The 21,050-nt window shown below is 42.0% G+C and overlaps 1 protein-coding gene across 1 annotated transcript; it reads right to left on the bottom strand.

Moving 5' to 3' along the window:
- Positions 1 to 2,702: 2,702 nt before the first annotated feature.
- LOC140319267 (trace amine-associated receptor 13c-like) lies at positions 2,703 to 3,762 on the bottom strand. The gene is made up of 2 exons (XM_072396857.1): positions 3,599 to 3,762; positions 2,703 to 3,513 (listed from the first exon to the last, which is right to left on the bottom strand). The coding sequence occupies exons 1-2, from the start codon at positions 3,760 to 3,762 to the stop codon at positions 2,703 to 2,705; spliced, it is 975 nt and encodes a 324-aa protein (XP_072252958.1).
- Between the last annotated feature and the right edge of the window lie 17,288 nt (positions 3,763 to 21,050).

The following is a 21,050-nucleotide window of genomic DNA, read 5'->3' as shown; positions in this document are numbered from 1 at the left end:
CATTGGGGGGGCAAGACAGCCCCACCCGTAAGCCCCCAAAATTGCCCTCCAAGCCCGACACAAGGGGGGGGGGTTGTTGTCTTTATGCACAAAAACTAAACTGAACCGAATCTGTGGCCCAAAAATCATGGGTTACCTGTACCGTTGCACCCCTAGTATGCAGGGATCAGAAGCAGGGACATGTAATGAGACTGGTTGAGGTCTGCTAGGGGTTTAGCCCTGTAGGCCTGTCTGATGTTTGTTTACAACTTGTCCAGTATTTTTTCCCTCCTGGCTGTACACTTTATGTGTTGATAGAATTTGGGGAGGACTGCTTTCAGATCAGCATGATTGAAGTCCACGGAGATGATGTGATGTTGTCGAGAACTGCTATTTTGTGGTTTTGCGCATGCGCCGAGTCGATTTTCGAAGTTTGATTGGCACGCCCATAATTTTTTGAGACCCTGTGTTGCAGCTAGTTGCGGCTCATCAGTCCACGCTGTTAATGGAGAGTAACATCCTCAAAATCCCAATTATTTCTGCTTTTGGCCTTGTTAAAAAGTACATTCAGCATGTAGATTGTACAATGACCGTTCTTTTGAAATAATTGCATGGACTGTGTCAAATTATCCTTGCCTCTGTTTAATATGTTACTACGTTGACGATGTTACTATATTATCTGTAGTTCGTTTTCGATATGTAGAAGCACGGTAAGGAACATCCTCAAAACCCCGTTTCTTCGTGCTTTTGTCTTATTTAAGATAGATGGCATGTAGCTGGAGCACCTTTGTGAAGTAGCATTACTTGATAGGATGTTATTGAACTATCAAAATATGCTACCCCTGATATAAATTAATTTCATTACACTTTTTATAGTTAGACACACAAGAGAAGAAAACACTTACTTTATGCATTTATTTGCTATACAGAGAAAACAGTAAAGTAGCAATTTTTTATAGGGTAGTCACTTAGACTAAGTCCCCCTTCAGTTGCCCAACAGCTGCCCGCAGTGAAAGCAGTTATTATAACATGTTTACATGATGTTAGGAAAAACAGAATTATTGTGTTGGTCCAACTAAAGCTGGACTTTTAAAATATATCTAATAATGTTAGAATAAGCACAGTAACATTACACTGGAGAGAAACTAATCATTGTCATTAATGCTGACCGAAACTGGACTTTTAAGATACATGTACACATGTCAGTCTTAAATTGTATTCTCCATGTGTACATGTGTACTGTTTCCCAACAGTAAAGTGACACAAATGTTATTAGGTTCTCTGTTCATGCTCCAAAGTTCCAAAGCTCCAAAGTTTCTTCTAGTAAAAACTGTAAAATGTATATTAATAATATATTATATATGATATAATAATAATGGGACTGGATAGTGTAGTGGTATGATTGCCACCTTCCGTGTAGGAGACCTGAGTTCAAATCCCCTGCATGAAAGGTATTATCTCCAGTAGGGGTCCTTAGACAAGACCCCCTACCCTACATGCCTATCTGTAAGTCGCTTTGGATAAAAGCGTCTGCTAAATGCATAAACATAATAATAATAAAAACATTTCCAGAGTGTCGCTCTGCTCTAATAAAAGCTTGATTTTATAACCGCAGCCTCATCTAACAGAATCACCATTCAAGTAACTTAAAGGCCATCTCTGTGCAGTGAATTCAGCTGTATTTACACGGCCCAGTATCTCTCACAGAGGAGGTTAGAAGCAGCAGAATATCTTGAACCTTTTCTCATACAGTCCACAGAGTTACAGTGTCTTTAACTTTAGCCAATAACCTGATTCCACTCCTGTACATGTAAACATTTACATGGACGGTGGTCCAGTTCAATGGTCAAGTCAAGCTGTAACTGTTGCTCGACTTCTACATGTATACATTTAAAAGAGTATACAGACTGGCCTTGGTGTTTAGTCTACCTTCTACAGTTACAGACCGAGGCTTTGACTTATAAAAGCAAAGACATAGAAGATGGTGGTAACAACTGAGAATAACAACAAAGGATAGTAAACAGTAAACCCAACAGCACACATGGAATATACAGAGTTATACAGATGTCCGGATACTAATAAGCTGAAATGGGACATACAGTTTGTCACTTATCATGACTGTAGCTGAGGAGGAAGAGCAGTCGTGTGCCTATCGAAAGGTGAAGTGTCCAATTCCTCCATCTGTGTGTGACAGAGAAAAAAAAGCACGAACAGAAAAACCCTGCATAGCTGTTCTGTACTCTATCAACCATTACATTTGGAAGGTTATTATCCAAGTGCTCTAGTCAAACATTTAATGTGAGGCCTTCGAAAAGATGACCAGGGAAGATACAAACTAGACTGACACAGAAAGGTGGAACTTTAAAAAGATTCATAGATTTTTGCATGTAATTTTAGTCCTGATTTCAGAATTGTTACACCTCAGTGATTACAGGCATTAATCTGGTGTCACAATAATAATACTGCAGTGTTGATATGCTCCTCTTACCTACATTTAAATATAATCGAAATAGTTCAAGAAACATGTTAAATTGAACACAACAGCCCTCTGAACAGGCGTCCTCCTTTAATGCCAATTATGTATTTCACATGTTTAACAAAAGTAAACCCACACACTTGAACTTGATGTAACTGATGATGTGTTTGTGGAAACAGAGGAACTCAAAGTATCTTCAAATCTAAATACTATTATCTGTGCTGAGCTCAAGTATCATGAAGTGTCTTTACATCATGTTGATGTCACAGGAGTCAGGCTTCAGTATCTGAAGTGTAACAATGAGCTGAATGGCTTTCCTGAACCAGGGGTAAAAAAAGGCATAGATTATGGGATTGAGACAGGAATTAAAGAAGAACAAACATATTACAAAAGCAGCAGATGAAGCACTGAGAGAGCTATCTTGGCCTGAGAGAGCAACACAATAATATGGGCACATACACAGTAGAAACACAACCACAACAACACCGAGAGCCCTGGCTGCTTTCAGCTCAGATTTCTTAGCAGTTACTGAATGTTTGAGATTGGTGGCGGTGATATGAGAGCGCATGGCCCGAGCCTGAGACACAGCCACCACAAATACTCTGAGATACAGAACTATAATTACACCAATGGGAACGATGAAGGAAAAAGTCAGATCTGCATATCCTGCAATGTAATTAATAACAAAGGCACACTCTCCAAAGCAGGAGTTATAACTGCCTGGTTGTTTCAGGTTATCCATCAGAATCAGACTCTGAAATATTAATGAACAGATCCAACACGCACAGACACAGATCTTCATTCGTTTCTGTGTGATTTTGGAGGTGTAATGCATAGGGTAACAAATAGCCACATAGCGATCAATAGATATGATCATCATGGTTCCTATGGATGCAGAGGTAATGACATATGCTAAATACTGATATAGAGTACACATGATGTCACCGAGGAACCAGCAGCCGTCTATGAGCTCAGTCTGAAAGAACAACAAGAGGCCGACAAAGAAGTCTGACACAGCCAGAGAGAGGAGGAGGAGGTTGGTGGGAGTGTGGAGCTTCCTGTGGAGGAACAACAGAAACATTTCAACTCTTCTTGTCCCTTAGAGTTAAATATGTAAACAATGAAAAAATAGTGTGTTGCTACCTGAAGTGTGAGATGGAGATGATGACAAACAGGTTGAGAACAGCAGTCAGCACAGAGATGGAGGACAGTATAATGTAAGTCAACATGACCTCAAAGTGAGGACGCTGTATCCTCCTGCAGGAGGCGTTGAAAAGTTGTGGAAAGCAGAGTTCAGTTTCCTCCATCGTCACAGGATGGAGAAGCTCCTCAATTCTCAAAGAATGTTATCGTCACACAGCACATTTATATCCACCTGCCTCCTCTTCCTCCACACATCTGTGCACGTCTTCTCCACTGAGACTCGGCCTTTCTATGTTCGTGTTTCTCCAACTCAGATTTCCATGTCCTCCATCAGCATTTCCTAACATTGTTTTAGTTTTTCTGACTAGATTTGATTCTGTTGTCATGCGACCTTGTCACCCATGTTTATTTTCCACATCAGCTCTTTTATCTCATTTCCTGTATTCTTTCGTCGGTGCATTCCTTTTCTCAGTTAATCTTGGTTTCTGCTTCTCCCACATACCTGGCCCCAGTTTTAATGACCACACCTGGAGAATTTAGCTCCATCTGAATAAACTTTCCCTGCCAGTCCTTGGTTTTGTGCCTATTGTGTGTTTAGTTTAAACGTGAAATTTAAGTGCGTTCCTGCAACATTTTGTCTGCCAGCACAGGGATGCACGATGGTGTGGTGGTTATCATGCACCTCACAGCAAGAAGGTTCCAGGTTCAACACCCAACTGGGGCCTTTCTGTGTGGAGTTTGCATGTTCTCCCCGTGTATGCGCGGGTTCTCTCCGGGTATTCTGGCTTCCTCCCACTGTCCAACAACATGCATGTTAGGTTAACTGGTGACTCTAAATTGTCCCTCAGAGTCAGTGTGAACTTGGATGTTTGTGTGTCTCGTTTGTCTCTTTGTGACCCTGGGACTGACTGACAAACTGTCCAAGGTGTACCCCGCCTCTGACCCAATGACAGCTGGGATGGGCTCCAGCCCCCCTAAATTAAGCGGATCCAGAAGATGGATGGATGGATGGATGGATGGATGGATGGATGGATGGATGGATGGATGGGTGATGGATGGGTGGATGGATGGATGGATGGATGGGTGGATGATGGATGGGTGATGGATGGATGGATGGATGGATGGATGGATGGGTGGATGATGGATGGATGGGTGGATGATGGATGATGGATGGATGGATGGATCTGCCATCCAGGTTTTAGATGTTTCCTTACTTCAACACACCTGATTCAGACCAAGACATCATTAGCAGGCTTAAGCAACACATCCCTGATATGGAGAGAATAATCAGTAAATAAACTAAATGACTCCAATAATTCAGTAACAACATGCCAACATAAAAACCCACAGGTCAACAGGATACTAATTTCAGATTCAAAGCATTTAGCAGCCTGATAGCAGAAGGAACGCAGGCCATGCCTATATGTTATTACATATATATTTATTTATTATTTATTAATCTTGTTCTGAACGTCGAGGAAGTTGCGTAAACTTAATAATTCTTTCATTCTTTCTCCCTAAACTTATATCCAAGGACTTATGACTTCTCTTTTTTCCGTATAGCAACAATTTTTCATGGCTCAGTGTTTGATTAACCACCCAACTGTCCTTATTCAGATGTGGGTACTGGTAGAGCACAGGAAAAGCTTTTATTTAGAAAAACAAACAAAAAAGTTACTGGTTTTATGGAAAAATCACCAAGTAGGGAAAGTAGAGGAAGAAAACTTTGCTCTTCTTGTCATTAATCTTTGTTCTAATTAAAGACTGTTTGTTATCTTCCTTAGACCTGAGCTCCAAAGCCCAGGGGAGCGGATTCATATCAGACGTTTAAGAAAACAAACGTGCACGTGCGTATCGTTAATGACTCTCCTATGAATCGCTCCCGTCCAGGATTCACACCTCCTCATATTTGTGCCTGATGACAACAAACTCTCGTCTCAGTGGAATCGTTCCAATCAGAGGTGTTAACAAACACTTCTGTGAGCCTGATGTAAGATAGTCACATCACATTATCCAAACTTAATGTAGCATGATGCAACTCGTCTTGTTTTTCATCAAGTGTGAAGTTCACAAAGGTCTGAACTTTGTGCAACACAGCAGTCAGATCTGATAGTTGCCAATCGATCAAAAACCTACATGGAGGAACTGAAAGCAGGCTTATGACCTGTGACAGTCCTATAATCAGTTCAGGGCAAATAAACACCTGTGTAGCTTCACATCACCTGTCGCCATGTGTTAGTGCTGCATGAACACAAAGACAGACGTCAGTCACACCCTCCCCCTCAGCTCCTCTTCCACTTCAATTATCATTCTTTTATTCTTTGTGCTGATCGCACAAAGGAATGTGCATTCACCTCACATCTTAGACTGGCATCCACACCCGCAGGCTGTTTCAGGTGGAAAGAAAAACCTGAAGGCAGACAAAGGACACAGACACAAAAGTTTTTCCTTAATCCATCAATGCTTAGAGGACCGATCCTTCCTGTGTTACTGAGAGCTAAGAACTGATTTTACACCTCATTTTACATCTCATTAAACAGCATTTATTAGCTTTTAAATCACATCATCTACAATTTGATGTAAACATTACGTGGCAAAGTAGCTTACAATAACATAAACCTCACTTAAAATGACGACTGCATGGAAATTCACAAGGTAAACCTAAAATATACAGGTTAAAGTCAGGATATGAAACACCTGGGTAAGGTCAGGGGAAGATTAGTGGTTTAGTGTTACATACGGCCCAGTAGGGAGGGAAAAAGCCCCATGCTCACACGCGTGCACGCTCATAAACAACATATTTATATGAAAATAATGAATGAACACATCACTTTTACCTCTAGTTTCTCTATTATTTTTCCAGAGTTTGTTTTGTTGAATGAGCACCAACTGTTTGGGTGAACTCTACAGAAAATGTGGGTTCACTCATGATTACATCAGCAATTTAAAGTCTGTCCAAGCATGAGCATTTTTTATCATTATTGTCTTTTCAGAGAGTTAAAGGATGAAAACAGTTATTGGGTCATGCTTGAGACATGCTTTGGTCACGCTTGGGTCATGCTTGGGTCATCCTTGGGTCATGCTTGGGACATGCTTGGGTCATGCTTGGTTCATGCTTGGGTCATGCTTGGGTCATGCTTGGTTCATGCTTGGGTCATGCTTGGGTCATGCTTGAGACATGCTTTGGTCATGCTTGGGTCATGCTTGGGTCATCCTTGGGTCATGCTTGGGACATGCTTGGGTCATGCTTGGTTCATGCTTGGGTCATGCTTGGGTCATGCTTGGGACATGCTTGGGTCATGCTTGGGTCATCCTTGGGTCATGCTTGGTTCATGCTTGGGTCATGCTTGGTTCATGCTTGGGTCACGCTTGGGTCACGCTTGGGTCATGCTTGGGTCATGCTTGGGACATGCTTGGGTCATGCTTGGGTCATCCTTGGGTCATGCTTGGTTCATGCTTGGGTCATGCTTGGGTCATGCTTGGGACATGCTTGGGTCATGCTTGGGTCATCCTTGGGTCATGCTTGAGTCATGCTTGGGTCATGCTTGGTTCATGCTTGGGTCACGCTTGGGTCACGCTTAGGACATGCTTGGGTCATGCTTGGGTCACGCTTGAGTCATGCTTGGGACATGCTTGGGTCATCCTTGGGTCATGCTTGGTTCATGCTTGGGTCATGCTTGAGTCATGCTTGGGTCATGCTTGGGTCACGCTTGAGTCATGCTTGGGACATGCTTGGGTCATCCTTGGGTCATGCTTGGTTCATGCTTGGGTCATGCTTGAGTCATGCTTGGGTCATGCTTGAGTCATGCTTGGGTCATACTTGTGTCATGCTTTCGACATGCTTGGGTCATGCTTGGGTCATGCTTGGGACATGCTTTGGTCATGCTTGGTGCTGCCGTGGCTCAGCGGTGACAGTGATCGTCCAATAACTGAAAGACTGGCGGTTTGATTCACACTTTCACCACAGCTAACTGGACTGGAGACTGGAGAACTGGCAGTCCATGATTACATGATATGGCTGATGTTCCCTTGAGCAAGGCACCGTACCCCCATGCTGTGATTGGCTTCCCACCGCTCCAGTGTATGGCATCTGTTTCTATGAGCATGTGACCCTGTGCATGTGTCATCAGGTGCCAACCTGGATGGGTTAAAAGCAGAGGACAAATTTAATGTGTATGAATGACAATGAATCTGACCTTAAATCTTATTTTTCATAAACTGTACTGAACCACACTGCGTTTGTCAGGTGGATCTAAAGTTTCATAACAACGTGACAGAGTAAACTGTGACTCTGATCCATGAAGAACTGCAGTCACAGAGTGTACAAGTTGTTTTCCTCTTCTCTTTTTTCACACCATGCACTTGTATGTTTAGCTGTGACAGCTGGAATCTTCCCACACAAAGACCATGAGATACTGTTGTTTTTCTCAGGCAACTTCTCCCCGTTTCGCACTGACGGCTTTTGTTGTTCTTTGTCAGACCTTCTTGTGACACACAACCACAAAAAGATTCGTCTTTCATGTGTGCAACTACATTCAGGTGTGTTGTCACACCAGAAACCAGCAGCTGGTGACATGCTTTTATGTTTTGTGGTGTGAATGCTCAGGTCTAGATTAATTCAAACTTCTAAATGAAGTTTTCTGTCCTCTCTGATACTGTTTCTTTCTTCATAAAGCTTTTAAACTCTCATATTTGTGGTCCTGACACATCATCAAAGACACAGACTGTATCCAAGCGAATGAATTCAAACCAAAGTGAAGTTAATTCTTAGTTTTGGGTGAGCTGCATGTGACAGAAGTCATGAAGAATATGACGATGCTGCTGTTGCCCTCTTCTGTTCATTGTCAGGTTTACATCTAAGGTGCAACCTGCTACTCTCCTGCCTTTAACCACATGGCTCTGTTTTTTTTACATATACAGCTGATCATTTTCTATTCTGTGGTTTATATTTAAGACAATAGGATGAGGCCTTTTACTGTAATCTGTGTCATTACCTAAACATTTTCATATGGAAAGGCTGTCCAGTGCCGGGTTGTTATTTACATTTTTTATTGATTGAATGTGATCAAATTAAATGTGACATTAAAGATATAGAAGAAAAACTGTAGTTTATACATGTGACAGGTGCTTCTTCCACTGCTTCGTCTCTTTCGATCTTTAGGAATGTCCATATCCAAGAAAAACTGTCCTCAGTGGGAAGATCAGGAACAAATTTGTCCTTATTTTTGTGGAGTTGATGAACAATCGTCCAACTGTCCCGTGCTTTTCAAACCAGGAAAGCCTTATCGTGCTATTAGAGACCAGACAGAGGTTCACCAACGAGTGCTCAGCATAAAGGAATAAGCATACAAAGAAGTCATAAAAAGCAGTAAAAACACTATAATGTTTGTGTGAAAAGACTGAAGTGAACACAGATTACACTGTATAAAATAATGTAAATTAAATCCATAATTGTCTTTGTTTTTACAGATTTAGTCAGGATCTTCAGCCAGACTCAAATGCACTGAATGCTTCTTTAACTCTTATTTAATTCTTAAACGTTAGATGTTTGGATCACTGACTGAAAAAGGTTCAGATCAGTGTCATGAGAAAAGTCAGTTTCTTCAGGCAGGTTTTGTCTCCCCCTGCTGTTCATGCTCAGTAGTACATCGGTTTCCTAAACCAAAGAGAAAAATCTTTAATAAAAATCCAAATGCTGGTTGTAAATACTGAAATATAATCAGTATGGTCAGAGTGATGAGGACAGAGGAGGAAGCTACACACAATAAATGTCCAAATGCTGATTCAGAGGCACGGGAGCTTTCCTCATCTCTACATAGGTGGAGTCCTCACAGTCTTTGTTGCTGTTCTGAAACACAAAAACAACACTTAAGCAAACAAAGGTCAGGGATGAGTTCCAGTGTTTTTTCTTCTGTTTTGTGTGGAACAACGTTTAGTTTTTAACGTTCACGTGTCACGGTGCAGTCGTGCAACAGCATATCTAGGCCAACGTGTGGCGGCGTTGTTGGAGAAAAAGAATTCAGAGAAAGAGATTTGATATTTTCCTTCTGAAACCACAGAAGGGCTCTCACATCACTGCAGTGAGCAGCTTGTTCACCGGCAGAAAACGCTGGATTCAACCGCCTGTAAAAGACTTTTCAGTTTTACTGCTTAATTTAAAACTAAGAGGTCATTATGGATCTAAATGACTTATTAGACTGATAAACATGTGAAACCTATTAGGTGTTAAAAGTGACTCCTGAGGTCCACAACATGCAGCATCGATCTCATTAATGAGTCTTATCATTAACGACTCATTAACCAAAGCTTCAAGGCCAAGAACATCGAATCATCTCAGCTGAGAATGAAGCTAAACTGAGGTTAATCTGAGGCTGAAGCTAAGCAGCTTGCAGGAGCGTCAGGGAACATTAACGTGAGGTGAAGATGCAAACACTCAACTCTCATTTCATAGAGCCCCTCAGGATGCACGTTTCATCGTTTTTAAGTGGGTTTTAAGTGTGAAATTCTTCCCTCGTGGCTGAAAATGTAGCTGCAGCCACAGACTTTACATGAAGATCAGCCACAGTCCGTCACGTCTGCAGAGAAGCCAAAATATCTCAGAAATGTCTTTTTTTAAATACCACCACTTCAGCCTGTGGTGGGATGGCTGTGAGGCGCAGCATCGTATCGTGGCTTCAGCTTCGTTTACGAACACATGAGGCCGATCAGATGAGGAGTAAATGTGGAGTCGGCGGTGTGGTTGCTATAGATTTAAGGGGTAAAGCCTCCTGATAAGCAGGCCTCTCACAGGGTGAATGCTGCTGACCTGACAGGCAGTTTTGCACCATCATTTAAGCCCATTGTTAGATTTGGCTCCAGTGTTTTAGGATGATAATTAACGCTATAATGAATTTATTCTTATTATTTATTCAAATGCTGATGGTTCTGATCCAGCAGAACGTACCTGGACAAAAACAACCCAGTTTTAAAGTTTTAATGCTTGTTGCTTCCTGAGTCCTGCAGAGATTTAAACGTGAGAAAAAGCACCAAGTTAGATATTCACCATGCGTCTGAGGTAGAGATGGGTGACGACACAGCTGTACACGAACAGCAAGGCGAGCAGGCCGGTCAGGATCCACCTCAGCTTATAAGAGAGAAGAGAAAGACGAGGAGTCGGCTCGCATTGCTCCTCTTTCACGTTCTGACCTGATAAAGACAAATCGAGGTTATTTCCACTTTATACTTCTGTGGTTTACACCTCCAGCACCGGCTCGATGTGGTTGTCTTTCCATGAGCTCAAAGTTCATTTTTCTTGCTCAATCTCAAACAAGCAGCTGAGAGAAGGACCAAGAACCAGGAAATTAACACTCAAAAGAAGATTTAAAGCAATTATCAAAGAAAATATGATAAAAAACAGCCACATTTATACATTTCCAGGTCAGAAAAATACCTGGTAAAGCTTTTTTTTTTTAGATTAAATCTCTAAAGAGAACAAGGAAATGGAACAGAAGGTTAAAAGTTGAGCTGAAGGAAACTCGAGACTCGAGAACTTGTGCAATTTGTGACTTTTTGTCCATCCGCTGATTTCTACCGCAGAAATCTGCCCGTTCAGACGTCATGTTTCATGCTGTAAAAGCTTTTTGCTGAGGGGATTTTCTCTTTTATCGCGCCATAACATCCATTTACAGCATGTTTTCAAGATAAAAATGTTGTGAGTCAGACTCAATGATGAAGATGATGAACAAACTGCTCTGAAGATTATAGAGATGAATGAAACTGAAATGCACGAAACTGACTCACATGATGAAAAACAGCCGCAGAACGTACAAATAGAAGATTTCACATTCAGTTTTAATTAGAATTTAATTACTAAATAACTAATCTAACTAACAGATTTGGCAGCTTTGCTTAATATTTGCATTTTTCACGAGTCGTTATCTGATTAAATGTGTGTTGAGCGGCTTGAAAAATGAGCACAAATAAAGAAAAACATTTAATTTTCTGCTTTTAACTGAATAAGCTCACGCCGAAGAGCGAAATGAGCCTCGAACAAAGGTAAGATGCTGATGTGTTGAGCATAAAAAATAATGCTTATTTTGAAATTAATCAATTGGATTTCGTTGGATTATGATTACAATGAATTGAATTCCAATTGGCTTGAATTGGACTGTGTTATTTAAGTGTTATTTAAGTGTTATTTAAGTGTTATTTAAGTGTTATTTAAGTGTTATTTAAGTGTTATTTAAGTGCCTTGAGATGACAGTTGTTGTAATCTGGCGCTTTATAAATAAAACTGAACTGAATCAGCCCTCTTTTGTAAGATAACTACATGTAAAACCGACTGAATCTCACTTTGTTTCCTCACCAGTTTGAGTTTCCACTGCTTCCTCGAGTTTGGTCGGTTCTCCGTTTACAGTGTGATCCACATCTTTAATCTCCATGGAGATCTGGCACATATAAGCCAGCTTCATCGCTTCCGGTCCAATGTTGAGCAAAATGAAAAGATACTTGGTGGGACTCTCTTCATACATGGAAACGTTGGCACAGCTGGGCATCCCTCTCTGGCAGAGCGGATCGTCTGATTGGCCTGTTCTGAAAGTGAAAAAAAAACAGAAATTAGACAAATAATCCTCTTGGGTGAGTTTGTGTCTAATTATTTCAGTTTGGGAGACCAAAGTCAGAGTTGTATTTTCAGGTAAACCTGGAAATAATCAGAATGTTTGAGGATTATTTAGACTCTGGGAAACATCAGAAGTCAGATTGTTTCTCATCATCAGGTCGTTTCTGAGGGGGCGGAGCCTGAAGCTCTGACACAGGACGACCAGGAATACAAACGGTGTGACAAGGCCCAGATGAACACAGATGCAGGGAGTTTCAGAACAAGGTGTTTTTATTGGAACAAAACCACAGGAGAAGTTCCTGAACAGAGCAAATCAACGGCTGTGAAACTCCTGAAGCGCTCTCCTCAATAACTACTCTTGAGGAGAGTTTGATCATGAAAATGATCAAACAAAGCTCTCTCCACTCTAGGAGGAAAATAAGGCTGTTAAAGATTACAAATTAACTCTCTCGATCTCCTGGTGAGGCGGACTTAAACAGAAGAAGTTCTTAAATCAAAGCGCTCCACTAGCAGAGGTTTCTATGAACAACAAAAAAAAATCTCTCCAAAAACGGAGGAATGTACGGAGGACACGGGGAAAAAAATTATGGGTGGAAAAAAAAAAAAGGACAGACTTTTGCGAGATCTCGCCGTGTTTCGTCGAGAAAGTCCTCTCTCACTCAGGAATCTTTTGAGGTGTCTCTCGCTAATTTCAAAGCCGTGTCTACTGCTGAGCACCGTTTTTATCTCACTGTATTTTAGGCCCATTTCAAAATAAAATTCAATAAATTTATCCCACTCCATGTTTGTATGTATTTCCATGAGCCGAACTTAACCGGATGTAATTATAGATCTCATTTGATATAATTGATCTATAAAAAGATCTCGCAAAAGACCGTCCTTTTTTCTTTTTTTTCGTGTCCTCTGCGGGGCTCCGTAGGAACGAAAATCAGGCTGTGAAAAATGACTTCAGCTAGTATTAAAACTATGGAAAAGGTTTACAAACTAAAGACTCTGCAGGAGGGACTCGACTACAGGCTCTGGGTTTCAAGGCGTGAGGGTGAAGAACTCAAGAGTTGCAACACACTGAAACGGAAACTGTTTGAACACATCAGGGGGAAACACTTTGGGATCAGGGCAGACAATCAGACGTTTGACACAAGAGGAAGGGAAGGAACCTGAAACGAGAGGAAAGTTAGTGAATTTCAAAATAAAACAGGAAATGACGAGACAAAAAACAGACTTCAGAACAAAACAGGTTCCTGACACTGTGGTGCTGTGGCATCTGGCATTTTAACATTTAATTAGACTGGATATGTGTTGCAGATATCAGGAAGCACATGTCAGATATCCACAACTACATTATTTCTCGGAGTAATGACGTCACTTTTGCCATTAATGTGCGGTTTATCATCACAGATATTTACAATTCAGTTGCGGGTTTCTGCCATGTGAATATTGGTAACTGAATTACGACTCGTCATAAATCCAGTTCAAGTATTTTTATTAGTTTAATTCACCTCAATTAAAGATATCTACATTTCCCTTTTCAGATATCTTAAATTAAAGGAGTCAAAATGACGTTGCAGACAATTCACATGGCGGATATCTGCAACTGAACTGTAGATATCTGTAAAACAAAGACACATTAATGGCAAAATGACGTCATTTGTGCAAGAAAGTAGTTGTTGATATCTGTAATTCAGTTGTACCTCAGCCGTTGCGTTACAGAGGAATTCATTTTATACATAAAATCCCAAATCATGCAGAACGTATGAAAAGAAGCTTATTCTCGGATTCCTGATATTGAATCAAAAATATGAGTTAATGTAACTGATCGTGATCTTAAAACTCAGAAATTTAGTAGTTTTTTTTTTAATTGCGTAATTCAACAGTCAATCATTTGAATTTGAGGAGAACGATGGGTCTGTCTCTGTGAAAAATGTGTAAAAATAATCTTTTTTTAATTGTTTTAAATGTTTTCATTTGTTTGTACAGCAGATTGTGTTTAGCTGCAGGATCAGGAATCCAGCTCTTCAAAATGTAATAAAACTAGTCAGAAAGACGTTGTTGTTCATCCTGGATAGTCGTAGCTGTTAAATGATAGAATGTTTTGCCATAGTGATGCATCTTTTGGTTCATCTGCTTTTAAAACCGGGTTTTCTGACTCCTGAAAGGGTCGGACGCAGCACCAGGTGACCAGTTAGTGAATAAGATAAAGAAAGGAACTTAAAGAAATAATGCCGGCTGATAGCACAGCTCCGCCTGAACCAGAAGGAGTTCAGAAATAAGATGTGCATTTATTTTAAATGAATATGAAGAGGGGAAACCAGGGATTTCTTTGGTCATTCACAGTCTGCTGGTTTTCTAAAGCTCTGAGCATTTCAAGCTATTTCTAAAAAGTCGTGGTGAAAGTGAGTCGTCCGATAACCGTAAGGTTGGCGGTTCGATTCCCACTCTCTCCGCTCATAGATCGGTGAAACCGACAGCTGGAGGGGTGTCAGTTCCCCTCCTTGTCACGGCCGATGTGCCCTTGAGCAAGGCACTGTACCCCCATGCTCCCCGGGCGCTGTGATTGGCTGCCTCCAGCTCCGTGCACGGCACCTGTCTCCATGCAGATACCAACCGGGACGGGTTAAATGCGGAGGAGAAATTTTTGTGTATTTCCTGTATCTCCATGACAACAAAAAGTCTTGATCCTGATGGGATGTGATGGAAATCTAACGAGCTTTAATGAGTCTCAGTTTCCTCCTCTGAGATTAAATCGCTCTGATTTTCATCGACGTTAAACAAAACATTTGATCAACACTCATTCATTAACATCGAGTACTGATAGGCCAGAAATAAGCTCATTTGTATGTGTTTATCTAGTTAAGTTTAGTTTTCGGTATGAGCTGCCATGATTATATGATTAAACCCAAAGTTAACCCAGAAGAACCAGAATAAACAGGTTATCTGCTTCATAACAGAACGGGCCAAGAAGTGAGCAGAGATCAATACAAGGAGACAGGCTTTCAATCAGCTGTCCCGTCCCAGTGGAGGAGCAGCCTCAATAAACTACTGGAAAAGACCTGGAAAAGACCTGGAAGAGACCTGGAAAAGACCTGGAAAAGACCTGGAAGAGACACCCCCGTCCCAGGATAGCAGATTAAACTGGACTATGTTTCTTTACATGAATGAATAAAATGCTGCTCAAACAATCAAACTGGACTTTGCATGTGAACAAACTCAGACTGAATTCATGTTTACGGCACGAATTTAATGGGAAGCAGAGGAGAAACTGCTTCTTTGTGACCAGGATGGAGGGTGCGGGACACTCAATAAGACAGAAAATATAGAATTAATGCTCCTCCAACTAAAACCGGACATTTAAAATGTTAAAATAAGCACATTTAAATGACACAACTGGATTATTGTGTTAGTCTGACCAAAAGAAACATGTCTGTCCAACTTAAAGTCAAACTAACGCACCCTGATTATGCAGCTGGGTCTGAATCCGTCCTGCATGGAAACAAACTTCCATCTTTCTGCATCTTTCTGCAGTAAAAACAGTAAAGTCTTTATTAATCCAGCATAAAGCTGCTCTCATTCACATATTTTTCTGTTTCTTTAGTCAGAAACTGGTACTGAAATCAGCCCATTAAGGCTACGTGTTAAAGCGTTTCCAGACTGTCGCTCTGCTCTAATAAAATCCTGATTTTATTACCACAGAATCACCGTTAAAGTAGCTAAAAACAGCGTCTGAGCAGTGAATTCAGCTGGATTACATGGACCAGGAACTCCCACAGAGGTTTAATTTGTTAGATTGACCCAGATTAATCCAACACAGGAAGCTTGGTTCAGATGAACAAAAGCGTCCTTTAAATGCATTTTAAATGCTAAAGAAAGACATAACCTTAGTCCTAAATAGAGTGAAAGCGTCCTTTAAATGCATCTTTTTTTAATGCTAAAGAAAGACATAACCTTAGTCCTAAATAGAGTGAAAGCATCCTTTAAATGCATCTTTTTTTAAATGCTAAAGAAAGACCTTAGTCCTAAATAGAGTGAAAGCGTCCTTTAAATGCATTTTAAATGCTAAAGAAAGACATAACCTTAGTCCTAAATAGACTGAAAGCGTCCTTTAAATGCATCTTTTTTTAAATGCTAAAGAAAGACCTTAGTCCTAAATAGACTGAAAGCGTCCTTTAAATGCATTTTAAATGCTAAAGAAAGACCTTAGTCCTAAATAGAGTGAAAGCGTCCTTTAAATGCATTTTAAATGCTAAAGAAAGACATAACCTTAGTCCTAAATAGAGTGAAAGCATCCTTTAAATGCATCTTTTTTTAAATGCTAAAGAAAGACATAACCTTAGTCCTAAATAGAGTGAAAGCGTCCTTTAAATGCATTTTAAATGCTAAAGAAAGACATAACCTTAGTCCTAAATAGACTGAAAGCGTCCTTTAAATGCATCTTTTTTTAAATGCTAAAGAAAGACCTTAGTCCTAAATAGACTGAAAGCGTCCTTTAAATGCATTTTAAATGCTAAAGAAAGACATAACCTTAGTCCTAAATAGAGTGAAAGCGTCCTTTAAATGCATTTTAAATGCTAAAGAAAGACATAACCTTAGTCCTAAATAGACTGAAAGCGTCCTTTAAATGCATTTTAAATGCTAAAGAAAGACATAACCTTAGTCCTAAATAGAGTGAAAGCGTCCTTTAAATGCATTTTAAATGCTAAAGAAAGACATAACCTTAGTCCTAAATAGACTGAAAGCAGGTTCTTCGGTTCATACTTCATGTTTGGTGGATGCTCTTCTGTCATTTTGTTTATATGCGTTTTATAATAAAGAATTAATCCATGAAAGAGACTAACTTTAAGTTAAAGTTTTACACTCGGATAGATATCGATCTGGACTTTTTCACATTAGGAAACTTAACGGAAGATATTTTCTGCACCTGGAAAAGTGAACCTGGTTTATTTAAGTTAGCTTTAGAGGTTCTGAATGATTTCTTTTCTCAGTTCATAAAACCTCCTTCATCAGAGCAGCAGATCAATCTTCTACCTGCTTATCAGGACGAACCACATCATCCCCAGGATACTCACTGTGAAACGGCGTAAAGGCGAACATCTCTGACCACGCCGTGCTGGGAGGTGTGTTCGCAGCTGATGGAGGCCGACTGGTCCAGGTTCACAGTCTGATGAGGCGGTTGGATCACTTTAAAAACCGACTGAGCTGCAGCCAGAAGACACGGAGGTTTCAGCAGTGAAGGACTTTTAGTGAAAAGTGAATGTCAGAATGTTTGAAGACGGTCAGGAGAAGCGGTCCTACCACAGCTCAGCTGGAGGATGAAGCTCTGACAAACTGTGGAGACGATGAAGACGTTGAGGATGTAAAACGCCATCTCAGCTGTTTCTCCTCGGCTCTTTGGGTTAGAAAATGAGCTGAAAACCTGAAAAGGTTCAAAGAAGCTGCAGCATGACGGGCAGCATGAGCTCCTCACACAACAGGAAAGTGGAAACTCTGAGGCTGGCCTTGTTGCTGATTTAAACAAACTGTGAGCCGTCGAGCTGTTTTGGTTTCCTTGGTTTCTGTGGGTGGTGTCTTTCCTCTGTTACTCATCTTTCTTCTCTTTCTGATGAGCGAATCAACGCGGACTTTAAAGACGCCACTTCCTGGATGCCAGTAATTGTGGAAAACTTGTATTACTGTCAAGCAACGTAAGAGACTTTTGGTGAGAATTAATCAACTTGTGTGTGTTTTTTTAAGCAAAACTATAGAGAATTTAACTGATTTTATGACCTGGTGAGGACCAGAAAATGCTGAATGATGAAATTATGTTTTCATCCATCAGATGGTCCCCTTTTGGTGAGTCTGAGCAGCTTCAGCAGTCTGACCTCGATCATCGCTTTGATTATCCCACACTGGCTGTGAGTTTAGTGTTTTCTGTAAAGCACTCATCCTAACTCAAGGGATGAACCAGTGTTGTGTCGACACAGAACAGACAACTTAGCAAAGAAGCCATTTTAAACTGGATCTTTAGGCTCTTTGTTACCAGCAGCCTGTCACAAAGACACATCATTTGTTCCCATTTCTTTAGCTGCATCTATGAAAAACAGCAAAGAAAACACAGTTTGACAGACAGAAAATAGGATTTCTGCAGCAACAAGGTGATTCCCAAAGAGCTATTAGCTGAAAACTTGGCATATCTCAGCATGGTGTGCAGTGTGTCCTTAAAACATTTGAGGAAACTGGACAAGTGGAGGACAAAAGAAGAAGTGTCAGGCCTAAAAAACTATCTCCAGCAGATGAACAGGATCTGAAAGTGATGTCCTTAAGAAAGAGGAAAAAATCCAGCTGTGACCTGACAGGACCTGAGAGATGCATCTGGACCTTCAGCTGATCCATCTACTGTTGGCCCAAGCCTCATCAGAAATGGGCTCCATGGAAGGGTGGCTGTCAAGAAGCCGTTCTTAAGGAAGGGAAACAGGGAGAAAAGGCTGAGCTGTGCCAAATGACACAAGAAGTGGACTGAAAATCAGTGGCAACAGGTCTTATGGAGGGATGAATCCTCCCCAGAGCCCGGACCTCAACATTATTGAAGCAGTGTGGGATCATCTGACAGAGAACGGAACAAAAGGCAGCCGACATCCAAAGAAGAGCTTTGGGATGTCCTTCAAGAAGCCTGGAGAACTATTCCTGAAGACTCCTTAAAGAAATGACAGAAAGCTTGTCTCAGAGGGTTCAGGCTGTGTTGGAGAATAAAGGAGCTCAGACCAGAGATTCACTTTAAAGCTGCTGAGAACTGATAAAAAACTCTGTTTCTGCCTCAGATTCTGGGTTTATGTTCATGTTTAACATGTTTCAGTGAATCTCTGCAGCTGCTTCCTTGTTTTCTGTAAATTTATAAAGAAATGAGGGCTGGATCAGGACTTTTGTGCAGGACTGCACAGAACTGTTAAAATAATTAGACATAATTAGCAGAAACGTCATTTACTGTTCATGCTTTCCATCGTGTCAGTTGGACCTTTACGGTTTCTAACCCCCGGTTAGTGTGTGGACAGATGTTCTGCAACAGGTTGAGTGGAACCACTGACTCAGGACCTCCGTGTCTTTCACCCAGAAAGGTTTCAGTGACAGAAACTGACGTTCAGAAACCATCTCACCTGTTTCACGTTTCATTCTGTGAGGTTTGGCTCTGGTAACATCACTGCGTCACCGTCCCATTTCCGCCTTTGACACATTTAAACGCTGAATTCAACCATTTCCTCTGATCAAAGAGCCTGGATATTTTTGGCAGATTGAAGGAAACGTTAAAAAGCTCTTGTGCTGACGGTGCTTTCCCAGCCTGGGCTTCAGTTTGATTTAAAGTCTTTAATCAGATCTTTTTTTGCTGCTTTTAGTGATTTTATGCAAGTAAGATAAGAAACTAAAAAGCATTTAACAGCAGCTGAACCCATAATGTGGATGAATATGGGATGAAATGCATGGTGTAAACCCAGCGGTTCTGCCCTCAGACCCGTTCTAACGCCCAACGGGTCGCGGTGTTGGTGTAAACCCAGCGGTTCTGCCCTCAGACCCGTTCTAACGCCCAACGGGTCGCGGTGTTGGTGTAAACCCAGCGGTTCTGCCCTCAGACCCGTTCTAACGCCCAACGGGTCGCGGTGTTGGTGTAAACCCAGCGGTTCTGCCCTCAGACCCGTTCTAACACCCAACGGGTCGCGGCGTTGGTGTAAACCCAGCGGTTCTGCCCTCAGACCCGTTCTAACGCCCAACGGGTCGCGGCGTTGGTGTAAACCCAGCGGTTCTGCCCTCAGACCCGTTCTAACACCCAACGGGTCGCGGCGTTGGTGTAAACCCAGCGGTTCTGCCCTCAGACCCGTTCTAACGCCCAACGGGTCGCGGCGTTGGTGTAAACCCAGCGGTTCTGCCCTCAGACCCGTTCTAACGCCCAACGGGTCGCGGCGTTGGTGTAAACCCAGCGGTTCTGCCCTCAGACCCGTTCTAACGCCCAACGGGTCGCGGCGTTGGTGTAAACCCAGCGGTTCTGCCCTCAGACCCGTTCTAACGCCCAACGGGTCGCGGCGTTGGTGTAAACCCAGCGGTTCTGCCCTCAGACCCGTTCTAACACCCAACGGGTCGCGGTGTTGGTGTAAACCCAGCGGTTCTGCCCTCAGACCCGTTCTAACGCCCAACGGGTCGCGGTGTTGGTGTAAACCCAGCGGTTCTGCCCTCAGACCCGTTCTAACACCCAACGGGTCGCGGCGTTGGTGTAAACCCAGCGGTTCTGCCCTCAGACCCGTTCTAACGCCCAACGGGTCGCGGCGTTGGTGTAAACCCAGCGGTTCTGCCCTCAGACCCGTTCTAACGCCCAACGGGTCGCGGCGTTGGTGTAAACCCAGCGGTTCTGCCCTCAGACCCGTTCTAACACCCAATGGGTCGCGACGTTGGTGTAAACCCAGCGGTTCTGCCCTCAGACCCGTTCTAACGCCCAACGGGTCGCGGCGTTGGTGTAAACCCAGCGGTTCTGCCCTCAGACCCGTTCTAACGCCCAACGGGTCGCGGCGTTGGTGTAAACCCAGCGGTTCTGTTCTCAGACCCGTTCTAACGCCCAACGGGTCACGGCGTTGGTGTAAACCCAGCGGTTAGCGTGCACGGCTGCAGCTTTATGAAGAACCGAGCTGTTGGTGTCAGCTGGCTGTTTGAGGCAGAGCCAGGATTTAGTTTGATTTATTTTCCACACACATAAGTTTGCTTTTTACGGTGTTTAGAAACATCCAAAGAAGAGCTTTGGGATGTCCTTCAAGAAGCCTGGAGAACTATTCCTGAAGACTCCTTAAAGAAATGACAGAAAGCTTGTCTCAGAGGGTTCAGGCTGTGTTGGAGAATAAAGGA

Source organism: Leuresthes tenuis, unplaced genomic scaffold, assembly GCF_036924035.1.
Source record: "Leuresthes tenuis unplaced genomic scaffold, fLeuTen1.0.hap1 SCAF_12, whole genome shotgun sequence".
Classification (NCBI taxonomy): domain Eukaryota; kingdom Metazoa; phylum Chordata; class Actinopteri; order Atheriniformes; family Atherinopsidae; genus Leuresthes; species Leuresthes tenuis.
Note: the sequence above shows the minus strand (reverse complement) of the source record. Positions and strands in the feature narration are given on the sequence as shown.

Coding starts and splice junctions, on each gene's coding strand:
- LOC140319267 (XM_072396857.1), bottom strand. CDS start 3,762: ATGGAGGAAACTGAACTCTGCTTTCCACAACTTTTCAACGCCTCCTGC. Junction 3,514..3,598: donor ATCTCCATCTCACACTTCAG/GTAGCAACACAC, acceptor GTTCCTCCACAG/GAAGCTCCACACTCCCACCA.